This window comes from Leucoraja erinacea, chromosome 31 (genome assembly GCF_028641065.1).
Source record: "Leucoraja erinacea ecotype New England chromosome 31, Leri_hhj_1, whole genome shotgun sequence".
NCBI classification, from domain to species: Eukaryota; Metazoa; Chordata; class Chondrichthyes; order Rajiformes; family Rajidae; genus Leucoraja; species Leucoraja erinaceus.
Window position 1 is genome coordinate 16,558,255 of NC_073407.1, and position 12,941 is coordinate 16,571,195.

Here is a 12,941-nt window from a genome sequence, read left to right on the forward strand (position 1 = left end):
AACCAAACAAACTATAAACACAATCATAGGCGACACACATATTCTTTTTACATAATAAATAATGTAAGGATAATTACAGTATCATTTAAATTTCCAAATCTTCTGAGCACACTCCATTGCCAGCACTCAGTGCAGTGTTGAGAGCAGCACTGCCAGAGGTGTCTTCTAAGGAGACCTGAATTGTAGGCAGTCCAAACATCAGGTGTGTATACAAATGCGAGACCTCACCTTTTCTTCAGCATAGTGGCATTGGATTTGTAACACATCCAATGCCACTATACTGAAGAAAAGGTGAGGTGCTCGCAGTATCTTGTCCCTGTATCAACGATCCTCGAAAACCATGTGGAGGATATTGCTACCACCTTTCCCATATTCAGTACCACTCAATCATTGAGTCAATGAAATTCCCTGGGATAGCACGAGGCGATGAAAGACATTATAAATGTGCAGTTAGCTGATATTTAATTTTGTAGCTACACTTGTGGGTCAGTTAACACGGATTGAATTGATCCGATGTTTGAGCCACAGGGATGAGGGATGAGGCCGCGGCGACTACACGGCAGCGGTGAACTCTATATTCCGTTCTTTGACCAGTATCTGGCATGGTTTGGCAATAAAATGCAAATCCGGGAGCGTGTTTGCCGCATGTGGAGGGAGGGAGCTGCTGAGGATATCTCGAGGGCCGCAGTGAGAGGAAGGAAGGAAGCTTTGTTACAGCGTCCGCTACATCTCGGCGAGAAATAAGAGCGAGGAGGGAGGGAGGGAGGGAGGGGGTTTCCTATCTTGTCCCGTCGAGCTTGTACTCGAGTCGAGTCGAGTGCGTGGCGAATCCAGCATGTGAAAGGTTCACTCTCTTCACACGACACCGGAGAAATGGAGACCAAATCGCTGTTTAATCTCCAGAAAGCACTCGCACAGCCCGTGAAAGTCTGCATGTTTGATCTGGTGGACGATGCGGTAAGTCGGATATTAAGATCTGCGCTTTGGTACTGGGTTAAAACTGGCCACCCGCTCGCTGTCTCAGCACCGCCTAGTGCAGGCTGGCATGCCGCGGGGTGGGAATGAGGGCAGGCTCGTCTTTCGAGTTTATTTACCGATTGCTGCGGATCGGCGGGGTCTACAACACATACAATAGATTGTGCTGAACAACAGTTTGTTTACCATTTGCTCGCTCCGGTGGGCCACACGGTAGTTTGCATTGAAGGCATTACCAAAAGAGCCTTTGCATAATAAAACCAAATAACAGAACGGGCACCGATTATATGGAATTAAATACAGAATACAGGAAATACACAGCTATTTTTTTCCACTGATATTATCATACTTCATCAGTATTTACAACATCTTTTATTTAAGATGTTGCCTGTCCCGTCCGCCTGTCTATCTTATTTAAGGATTGTCTCATCTGGGGTCAAGGTGGAACTATGGTGACACCACAGCAAAAGTTATTAATCATGATTATACTCTTTTAAACTTTGATCGTACTGCCTGCCAGGTGCCCTGTGCATTTATTATTATAAAACATGCTTCTAAAATGAGCTTGTGAGTTTTTGAACAAATGGAGATGATGTTGAAGAGATTTAAATGTGGATCTGCTTGCTGCCTGTACTTTTCAACATTGAATCATTGTCACCTGAGCAGTTCGGGAGAGAGCAAGTGTTATATTTCACCTCCCCTTTACATACCCATTCCTGAAGGAGGTAGGAACCACTCAGACATGTTGCAAAGTTAACAAGGGATCTTGGTGTTTGAACATCTCACTACTGACAGCTCCATGAGAATAGAATCTTTCTCCCTGATCCCTGGAATTTGGAAACTGAGGGAGATTTGTGGTTTACACAGTTCTGTTAAGGGCCGGTCCCACTGTACGAGGTGATTCAAGAGTTCTCCCCTGATGCGAGCTCGTGTAATGTACATAGCGGGTACGTAGGAGTTCGTGGATGTCACATAGTGGCTCGTACGAGTAACGGTAGGTACTTGGGAAATCCGGTAAACTGGTGACGTAATTTTCAACACTGTGAAAAATGTCCACGAGTAAAAAAAAAATACTCGTGATGAAAAAAATTGTTACTTTTTACTCGTACGAGTCCCTACGAACCCGCTACGTACATTACACAAGCTCGAATCGAGAGAACTCGGGAGAACTCCTGAATTACCTCGTACAGTGGGACAGGCCCTTCTTCCAGACATGGCACTGGAAGGTGGTTGGGCATTCCCTTTCCTAAACCTTGCCAACTCTCCCAGTTGAAAACCTATCTCTTGAATCAAGTTTTTTGATCACCTGCATATATAGCTTACACACGTGCATGCAAAAAAAACTTGCACGCAAGCAAACGTGCAAAACCGGTTCTCCCAGCAGATTACAGTCAAAGATCAGAAGTAACATTTCGGTTAACGAGAATCCAGAGTCAAGAGAGTTTTATTGTCACGTGTCCCAGATAGGACAATGAAATTCTTATTGTCAAACTCTTAGTCAAAGATTTGAAGTAAAATTTCGCTCACTCTGGGCAGAAACCTTTAGGGAATATCTCTGTGTTAAAGTTGAAACATCAGCACATGCATACAGTAGCTTTAGAATGATTAAAAACAACAAAACACCATCACGTTATTATAGAAGTTACAAGAAACTTCTAATGTTGGAATCTGAAGCAAAAAAAAAAGCCAAGTTGACAGAGGAAACCAGCAGGTCAGGCAGCCTATGTGGAGGATAAGAGACCATCCCTTTCCCTGCATAGATGCTGCCAAGCTCACTGGGTACCACCATTATTTTTGCTTTTTGGAAAGGATTATAGAAGTTTACCTCATAAAAGGTGCTGTTTAACCTATGAGTCCATGCTAAATGATAACTGGAAATTTATTCATGGCATTGTTTCTGTGATCCTTGCAACGGAGTTCTTACTGTCATTCCATGGAAAGTGGTCTTCAAAAACAAGAACGAGATGCAGCATCAACAATAAATCCTTTAATTTCTCCACATTTACCTAAAGGCTCCAACGCATTGATCAGGTATTGATACCTTTCTCTTCCAATGCTCATTCCTTGAAGAACAAACCCTGGAAGGATTTGCAGGCTACTCAACACCGATTATACTTCCCATTGAATGGCAACATTTTTATGCAATCGGTAAGGTGGTCACTCGTGTGGAGAAGGATTTTATGGAAATCACACAGCTTTTCCAATGAGAAGCATTCTTCGCCAGAACAAAATGTAAATATTCTGCCAAATATTAATCTACAATTCGACTTTGGAGCTTCAGACTCCGCAACACAGATCTGTTTATTGTGCCACAATCTAAAGTCACTGGTATTAAAACAATTACGTGAGTTGTAGTTTCACTAGTCAGCTTGCTCTCTGAACTTTCATTGTTTTCTCTTGCCAATGATCTCCAGCTAACTCTTTCTGATAAAACAAAAATAAATTCCAGTGTATCTTCTCGACAGTGATCATGTGATTTTTTTGTGTTTTCTTTTGGAAAAATCCATCCAATTTTTGTCCCACACATGGAGTATTGTGTTCAGTTTTGGTCACCCCGCTATATGAAGGATGCCATTAAGCTGGGAACACTGCACATCAGAGGAGATTTGCAAACAGAGAGGATTTGCGAGGATGTTGCCAGGAGTCAAAGGCCAGAACTATAGTGAAAGGAGAGGTGGGGGTGGGACAAAGTCTAGCAACCAAGCCTCCCTCACCCATAGATAGGTACAAGGAGCTAGTGTAACTCAGCGGGTCAGGCAGCATCTTTGGAGAAAAAAAGATGTGAGATGTTTCAGGGTCTTCAGTGTGTATCCTCAGTATATACCAGTATCTACAGTTCCTTTCCCACACCTATATCCACCTCTCACTTACCAGTTGAGCCAGGTGCAGGAAAATGTGAACGGCATCTTAGTCAACGTGTATAAAATGGGCTGCAGCTTTTGCTTTGTGCTGAGTGACTCTAAATGAGCTTCTCCCATCTCCTCATTTCCCATCTCCTCCCTCTGCTGGGTGCTGTAAACTGCTTTTCACAACAGTTGCATGCAGTTGCTGCTTCTTTGTACAGTGGCTCAGAAAAACAACCTGCGCAAGTAAATCTTACTCATTCAGGGACATTTGTGCATGTTGTTTCAAAGCATTTTAAATGGGGATGGTTGGCGTGCAATTTGAAAAGATGCTTGAGATTTTCCAGCAAAGGAGGTGAATGGTAAAGGGGAAACGTTTCAATACCAGCGTTGAAAGTACGAGAAAAAAGCAGATGGTTTTGATTTCTGTGTTTTCCTTTGGTTATGCAAGTTTATCTAAGTACACAATCAACTTTATTCTGTCTATTACGTGTCCGATCCCCACAGTGCATGAGAGCTCTAGCGATGGTTTAGATTTATAATTGCCACGCATAGCGAGGTATAGTGAAAGGTTTTGTTTTGCATGCTATCCAACCAAAGCAGATATATCGTACATTAATACAATCAAGTCAATCTCAAATACAATCGTTAAAGCAAAGAGGATGATACAGAGTGCAGAATATAGTTCTCAGCATTGCAGCACATCAGTTCCATTGACAATTACCAATGTCCTCAATGGGGTTGAGGTGAATCAGACAGTGCCTGAGCCTATGGAAGGACCATTCAGAAGCCTGTTAATGAAGCTCGAGAGCAGGCATAGATTGTCTTCTATGGATCATATAAAGGCAGATCAATGTTAGTATTGTGCTCTTTGTTCCCCAGACAACATATCAGGTGAGGAACAGGTTGTAGAATAGAATAGGCATTTTATATGGATCCTTATAAAAGAAAGGGAAAGAGAGAGACAGAGAGAGAATGGTCACCATTTGTAATAAGCAGAAGCCATTTCATTCTGAGTATTAGGTTTGTACTCTGTTATCAAGGGGATTTTTCATTTACATTTTGTATTAGTCCACGTGAGTTTAATTTTCCAGTCTAACTACAATACCCCTTGTTATGACTGCACTGTGGTAATAGTGATATCGAAAGCTGCTTTTGGCACCACATTCTAAATTTATGCAATTTCTTTTCCCCTCTGCATTCTTCTGAAGAAATGATTATTTATGTCAGTTTTATTTTCCATTTGTAAGGGAAAGGCTGGTAAAAATATGAACATCGATATTGAAGATGAGAGTAGTGCTGTCGAATGGATGAATGGGAGCAAGACTGGTAGTCTACAGACATAGTAGGATAACTGGCCAGACAGGAACTTGCATGAGAGCCTGATCTTTCTTAAATGAGAAAAGTGGTTTGTTAAAAGAGTGTATTAAAAGGTTGGACTGTAACAATTTGTAATGTTAACTGTTGGGGGGAGAAGTTCCTAGAGTGTAAATGGTAGAGAAGATTAATTTAAGAACGAAGGTGAGGAACATAGAGTACTCCTTTTGTAGCCCCTGAACAGTGGGAGATGTCCACAGACACAACTTGTCAGGGGCTTGGTCACCGATCAGAAGAAGTGGAATTTCTTACGCTGGAGTGCAATAGATCTTCAGAGTTCTTTACTCCAGAGGGAATTGATGCTCAGTCAATATGTATTTTCAAAGGTGGGATCAATAGAGTTTAGGACGATGAAAGGTAATAGTGCAATTGAAACCAAAGATCAGTTCAGTTGTGAATGGCAGAGCAAGCTCAAGATGCGATCTGATTAACACCCACTCTTGTGCGGCAATGGAATATAATCACAGTGGCCTCCATAATGTTTGGGACAAAGATCCATCATTTGTTTATTTGCCTCTGTACTCCACAATTTGAGATTTGTAATAGAAAAAAAATCACGTGTGGATAAAGTACACGTTGCCAGATTTTAATAAAGGCCATTTTTTGGTTTCAACGGTGTAGAAATTACAGCAGTGTTTATACATAGTTTTCTCACCCCCCCCCCCCCCCCCCCCCCCCCCCCCCCCCCATTTTCAGGGCACCATAATGTTTGGGACACAGCAATGTCATGTAACCTGAAAGGCGGTGACAGAAATTTAGGGGACAAATTCCAGAGCTGGAGGCCCAGATGGCAGCAGTTATTATAACGGCACTGACTATGGGCACTGCACAAGAGGTACAGGCAGTAAGAATGCAGAGTTGATCCCCTTGAGAAGGCTGATGCTGTAAATATGTCATAAATAGCATGTTAAAGGCAGTGGCATTATAGTGAAGGGAAGGTGTGAGGAAGCTCTATATAACACTTGTACCAAAACAGTTGTGGCTAATGTCACACAAGCAGTCGACGAGTGGCAGCATAGTATTTTGCATATGACATAGTCTGCAGCATCCGTGGCACTGCCTCTTGTGGGGAGCAATAAGTTAATCACACAATTCATCTAACTCATTTAGAACTTTTTTTTTGTGCATTATATCCCTCTGAAAATTAGCTTGATTAACTTCCAACCAAGATCTTTACAGGCAGTTATTTCTGATCTGGCTTAGATACGGTGTTTTTCCAACTGCCTATCGGGAGCACTTTCCACATGACAGCAACTAACCACGCAAATCTTTCATTCTCATTTCTTCCTGGTTTCTTTTCTGATTCTCTCAAATCTTTGTCCTCTGGTTACTGACTCCCCTACTGCAGAAAAACTGTCTCCTCATAATGAGATGCATGTCAATGTCCATTATGATTTTAAAGACTTGTATTAAATCATCTGTTAAATGCCCCGGGTCTGACCAGGTGAATCTTAATGACTGTGATCTCCAGTCACATCTTCAAACTGATGGAGTAGGGGGGAGAAAGCTGGCAAGACAATAGACAATAGCAAAGATCCTATAGCAGAGCTCTGCTATAGGATCTTTGGACAATAGGGTGCAGGAGTAGGCCATTCGGCCCTTGGATCCAGCACCGCCATTCAATGTGATCATGGCTGATGTCAAGTCAAGTTTATTCGTCACATACACATACGAGATGTGCAGTGAAATGAAAAGTAGCAATGCTCGCGGACTTTGTGCAAAAAAACAAACAAACAAACAACCAAACAAACTACAAACTCTCATCCTTCTAAACTCCAGAGTGTACAAGCCCAGCTGCTCCATTCTCTGGTGGAGGTCGTGCAAAGCTTGGCAAGTGATAGGAGAGTGCAGGTGAAAGGGTCGATTGGCAGATGGGTGGAGTAAGTTTCGAATGTTAGAGGTAAAAAGGAGACATGAGGTTGTCAGAAAAAATCGAAGATGAGGAGTGAAATGTAGAGCTGGAGGGAGAGATACGGGTGGAAGGATATTGGTAGAAATAAGGGAGATAAACGGAAAATATTTGACGGGGATGGGAGATGAGTGTATAGAGGAGGGGAAAGGAGCAGGGTGTCTGGGTGAAATGTGTATGTACTGGAGTAGGGTGAAATTGGAGAATTCAAAGATAGGGACAGAGACTGGGAGGTAATAAATGGAGTCCACAAAGAGGGACTGCAGGTTATGGAATCTGATAAAGAATGGGAGGCAGATAAGGGAAGGATGGACAGATTATTTTTCCATACCGCGCTAGACTGGCATTGCTGTAACAAAAGCAGCGTAGTACAAGGGTCAAGCACAAAGAATTGGACAGATTGTATTCAAACAATGTCATGTTTCATAGAAATAATGTGACTCATACTAACAGCACTGGGTTGTGGTGTTGAGCTGAGATTGTTTTTGAAACAAGATAGTTTACTAAAGAATCAAATTGCCACACCGATGCTTTTAAAGAGCCAAAGAAAGATTGATTTTCAAAACTGAATACAATGGTAATTTCACTTTAATGGTACGCCAGATTGATAACTGATAAAGCCGTGTCATTAAGATAAAAACTGCCATCTCTGCTCAGTTATTACTGACAAACTAGCCTGGTTCTATCAAAAGTAATACAGCACAAAAATTGGCCCATCTGTCCAACTTGTTCCTACCGACCAAGATGCCTGCCTTAGTCCTGATTGCCCCATATCCCTCTAAACCTTTCCTATTTATGTACGAGTCCACACTTCTTTTAAATGGTGTGGTTGTACCTGCTTCAGCCATTTCTTCCTACCGCTCAATTCATAAATGTAAAACCCTCAGTGAAAAAGTGGTCTCTCCCGTTCCAATTAAATCTGTTTCCTCTCGCTTTAAACCTTAGTCCTCTAATTCTTGATTCCCAACTTTGGGGGGGGGGGGGGGGGGGGGGAGACTATATGCATTCACCCTATCTATGCCCCCTCATGATATTATACATATCTATCTGGCCACTCCTCAGTCTTCATCGCTTCAGGCAATAACATCTTGGCTTGCACAACCTCCTCCAATAGCTCAGGCCCTTGTCCCCGTGAATCCTTTCTGCACCTTTTCCAAATGAATGACATCTTTCGATAGTAGCATGACCCCACTCAACAGAATACTCCAATACTCCAATACTCCAATTGCAACCTCTCCAACGTTTTATACATCTGCAACATAACATCCCAACCTCTGTACTGCACTGTTGGAAATTACATCTTTGAGCTGAGACATTAAAGCAAAGGATGGTTTGTATCTCTGGTGGTCATAAAATATCCTATAATTTGATCAAATCTTTTTATACATTATGAGGAGCACTATCTATCTCTCTCTCTCTCTCTCTCTCTCTCTCTCTCTCTCTATATATATATATATATATATATATATACACATATATATATATACACACAGTGCTTGCTGTACACTATATATCAAATAAAACAGCTCGCTTTATCTATTATTACTTACTTAGACTTAGTTCCTCCCAACACTGTTGATGGCATTTGGGCAGCAAGCTTTTGCCATTCTGTTCGGTCATGTGCGATGTCTTCCACCCTCGATAGGTTTACGTCCCGGGCTTCCAAATCCTTGTGGAATGTTCGCCTCCATGTGAGTTTTGGTCAGCCTCTTTCCCTTCTTCCATCAGGTTGCCATGTCATTGCTATCTTAGATGCTCGTTATGGTGACATTCTGAGTGTGTGTCCTGCAAGTTTCATCCTGCGTCCCTCTATGTCCTGGCTGAGAGGCGTTCTTGCAGTTTCCCGGTAGATACAGAATATACAGAATTATACAGAATAGTATTCCGTAGAGTGGACATTTTGCCAATTACATATTACATCTTGCATAAATTGTTAAACGGAAGGGCGTGCCTTCAATATGTGACAGGGGAAAGAACATATTGTACATATTATAAATAATGATATATGCTTTATGCATCGTTGTGTAATACGTAATCATATCTTAATGAGTATTTTAAATTTCAAATTACACATATTCTGCTCAAGCTTGACTTCTGGGATTTGTGGCATTGAAATCTGTGATCGGGTTGCTGTTTTTGTAGCTGTCATTTCATAAATTCTATCCACATGCCCTGTGATTGCTTGTGGTCCTCAATTTAGGAGGAAAAAAATGAGAAAGAAACGAACAGAACTTAAATTTCCTGCTAGGAATCACGGTGCACTGTGCAATAATGTGCAGGTGTTATTACAATGTTGTTATATCTGAGGCTGAGAATAAGATCACTCGTTAAAAAAAAAAAAGAGTGCTGGGTGGTCCACTTTAACTTATCGAAGGGTCTCAACCCGAAACGTCGCCTATTTCCTTAGCTCCATAGATGCTGCCTCACCCACTGAGTTTCTCCAGCATTGCTCATCTGGTTGCTTGCTGTAGGGCCTCTCATGGCTGTCTCTGCCACCACCACGTCTCGACACCACCATGAACATGCTCTCCAGCAGCCACTTCACACTTCTGTGCACCGTGGTCGACATGACCTGCTTCCTAACCTGATCTTGGACATTTGAGGGCACAGGAGATGAGTTAGAACCATTGACTTTCCTCCCTCACCTTCCACCACACAAATTCATTGTGCAGTGATTTGCAATGCCCGGGCTGATGATAGTCTTATTATACATACATGCAGGTAGAGTAAAGTTCCAGAGTGTAATTGGCAGTTGTGAAGTTGAAAGATGATTACAAGTTAAATTCTAGGCAAATCCCAAGACTCCGACAGAGATGTGTTATTGTCATGTCTTACACCCTTGATGTCTGGTTGCGAGACAGACACTAATTTCTGAAAATACTGCACAAAGCTGACTAAACGTTGTCACTGAGCAAGAAGGGCATCACAGGCTTTAACAAGAGGTCTGATTCAAGCCCTCCATTTGTTGGAATACCTCTCTGTTTGATCACAGTGCCTTTTCTGTACAGCAGCTTGTGTAGGGTTGGAGCAGTTGGATGTTTTACAAGTGCATTGTGAAATGGAAGAGGAAAGGTATCAAAATGAAACTATAATTCCTGAAAATTCTCTCGGTTCTGATTCCGCTGCTGATACTCTGAGTCAGATGGTTGTGGGCTATAGGCTCCTCTCCAGACTCTTGTCCACAAAAGTTTGGAGAGGACTGGCCCTCCAGTGCAGTGCTGAGTGACCACTGCACAATTGGAGGCGTGATCTTACGGGCCTGTCCCACTTATGCAACCTTTACAGGCGACTGCCGGTACTCGTCATAGGTCGCCGAAATTTCAACATGTTGAAAATTCAGCAGCGACCGTGAAAGACGCTACAACTCTTTGGAGACCTCTTTGGAGACCTCTCACAACCATTGGAGACCTCTCACCAAAGAGTCGTAGCGTCTTTCTGGTCGCCGTTGAATTTTCAACATGTTGAAACTTTCGGCGACCTATCACGGGTGCCGGCAGTCGCCTGTAAAGGTCACGAAAGTGGGACAGGCCCTTTAGAGATCAGCTATGAAAACTAACCCTTTGTGCTCTCAGCTGGATGGAACCAACCATTTGCCTTGGTGTGATATCCGATATTTATCTCTCAATCAATATCACAAACCAGGTTGTGTGTACATTATCATATTGCTGATTTGTTTGGAGCTTGCTTAAATTTCTTGTCCTGCTTCTTGCGTTACTTTATTGCCACTGCAAACGTACTTTATTTACTGTTAACATTTTGGGCTGTTTGAGGTTGCAAAAGATGCAAAGAAAACCAAGTGTTTCTTTTTATGAAATTCAGTATTTCAAATTTAGTTTGATGCTATAATGAAAGATCACACTAGATGTCATCGGGTTCATGTTTCCGTGGTGTGGTGAGCACCGCGACTTTCTTTTCACAGATGTTTGTCTGGCCAGCTTCTTCCTTCAATCTGTAGTGAGCAAGATGATCACAACCAGGAAGAGATGGGGGGGGAAAGGCTGGGACTCTGACTGGTAGGTTCCACAAATAGATAGTCTGAACAGTTTGTATAGTCTGATAGGCTCGGTCAGAGGAAGGGCCCTGACCCGAAATGTCACCTGTCCGTGTTCTCCAAAAATGCCTGACCCGCTGAATTACTCCAGCACTCTGTGTCTTTTTTTTGTTGTAAACTAGCATCTGCAGTTCCTTGTTTCCACAAGTCTGGATAGATTTGGGCTTTGCCAGGACACCCAAACTCCCCTCCAATTGTTTATTATTGATTGTGTTATCTGATGGTCCCATCACTGGTGATTTTTAAAGGAAATTGGAGGAACTACAGAGGGAGAAATAACTGAACGATGGCTGGTTCTAGTCGAGAAAAAACATAAGATTAGGAACCGGAAAGTGAAGATATGGGCAAAAGATTGGCAAAGAAGGGGCATATTGGTCAGAATAGAGGAGTTAGGCCAAAGGGCCTGTACCTGTGATGGACAGGGTAGGCTAAAGGGCCTGTTTCTGTGGCTCTTGCCCAAGGACCATCCTGGTAAAATAATCTAATATTTCCATAATGCCGATTGTGTGGATGAACACATCCACCTGCTCTTCCCTCGTACTGGAGAACAAGTGGCCATGCCAGATGTCTTTCTTGATGTTGGAGGCAGCATTGTAGGCTCTGCCAACATTGCTTGTAGACATTACTGGCTTTGTACATTGATGAGATGCTCTTGGCCCACAATCCATGGGCCCCAGCTGCAGCCTACAATTAAACAAACTGATTGGCTGCCGCATGAGCAGCACACTGACATTTTTCACTTGCAGGAAAACACTTGGAACGAGGGCAGGGGGTGATAGACAGACAGGGCAGAGTATCTGGCCTGTCCTGGCAATCAACTCGCTTATAACTGCAGCGAGTTACAGCTAATCTCTTTAACCAGCTTGCAGCAGTTTTGAACTTCTTCCTTTTGAATAAACCTTTCCAACCTAGACCACACTGATACCCTAACCATAGTCGAGGACTGTGTTATATTGTTTGACACCAGCTTGTCTTTCTTTAATGAAAGCACTTCTCGACACATTGTGTGTGTTTCCTGGTGAGTTGCATTATATAATTATCTCAGAGCTACTTAAGGGCAGTGGCGGACTGACCAGGGTGTTAGTTTGCCCGATGGCAAGTGGGCCCCTAATGAAGTGGGCCCCCAATATCAAGTGGGCCCCTGATGAAGTGGGCCCCCTAAGTGGGTCCCCTTTGTCTCCTGGCAACCAATATTTTTAGACCCAGTCCACCACTGCTTAAGGGTGCAGCATGATTGTCCCTTATCTTGCCAATAACCTCTGAGACCTGGAAGGGCTTGAATTTGCTCCAACTATTACATCCTTACACTCGGGGGGTGGGGGGGGTGCGTCGTGGAATGGGGGTGCGGGGGGGGGGGAAGGGTGGTATCGGGGGTCGGGAGGCCTGCTCTCTCGTGAGGCGGCAGGCAGTAGATGGGACGGTTCGGTGGAACTTCTGTGTAACATTGTTGGCGCCAAAAGATTGTGACACTTTTGTACTGCCTGGGTGAGGTTTGCTACATGGTTTTACCAGGTTGTACACAAAACAAATCATTTCACAGCACCTATGTACACGCGACAATAAAGTATTGAATTGAATCATTGTATTCTGTTGATGCTGGTGTTTAAACTGCATGTGAGCTATTTACACCATTTATCCCCATGCGAATAATCCAGATGTCCAGTCTAGTAATCAAGGGATCAGAGTTCAAATTCATTGCAGCGGGTGGGTAATTAGTTTAATCAGGAAGAGAAATCTGTGCCTGACTGATCTATCTTGATTCTTGCATGCCCTCTGAAATAACCTG

The 12,941-nt window shown here is 42.9% G+C and overlaps 1 protein-coding gene across 2 annotated transcripts in view; it reads left to right on the forward strand.

The window, feature by feature from the left end:
- LOC129711996 (ral guanine nucleotide dissociation stimulator-like) overlaps nt 1-12,941 on the forward strand; it is a 121,771-nt gene that overhangs the window by 35,233 nt on the left and 73,597 nt on the right. Inside the window, exon 1 of one of the 2 annotated variants that reach the window (XM_055660105.1) lies at nt 775-957. The exons of the other annotated variant lie outside the window; for it this stretch is intronic. Coding sequence (XP_055516080.1) covers nt 874-957 — 84 coding nt within the window. The 5' untranslated portion in view covers nt 775-873. Of the gene's footprint in view, nt 1-774; nt 958-12,941 lie in introns of those variants that run through there. 2 annotated transcript variants of the gene reach the window in all.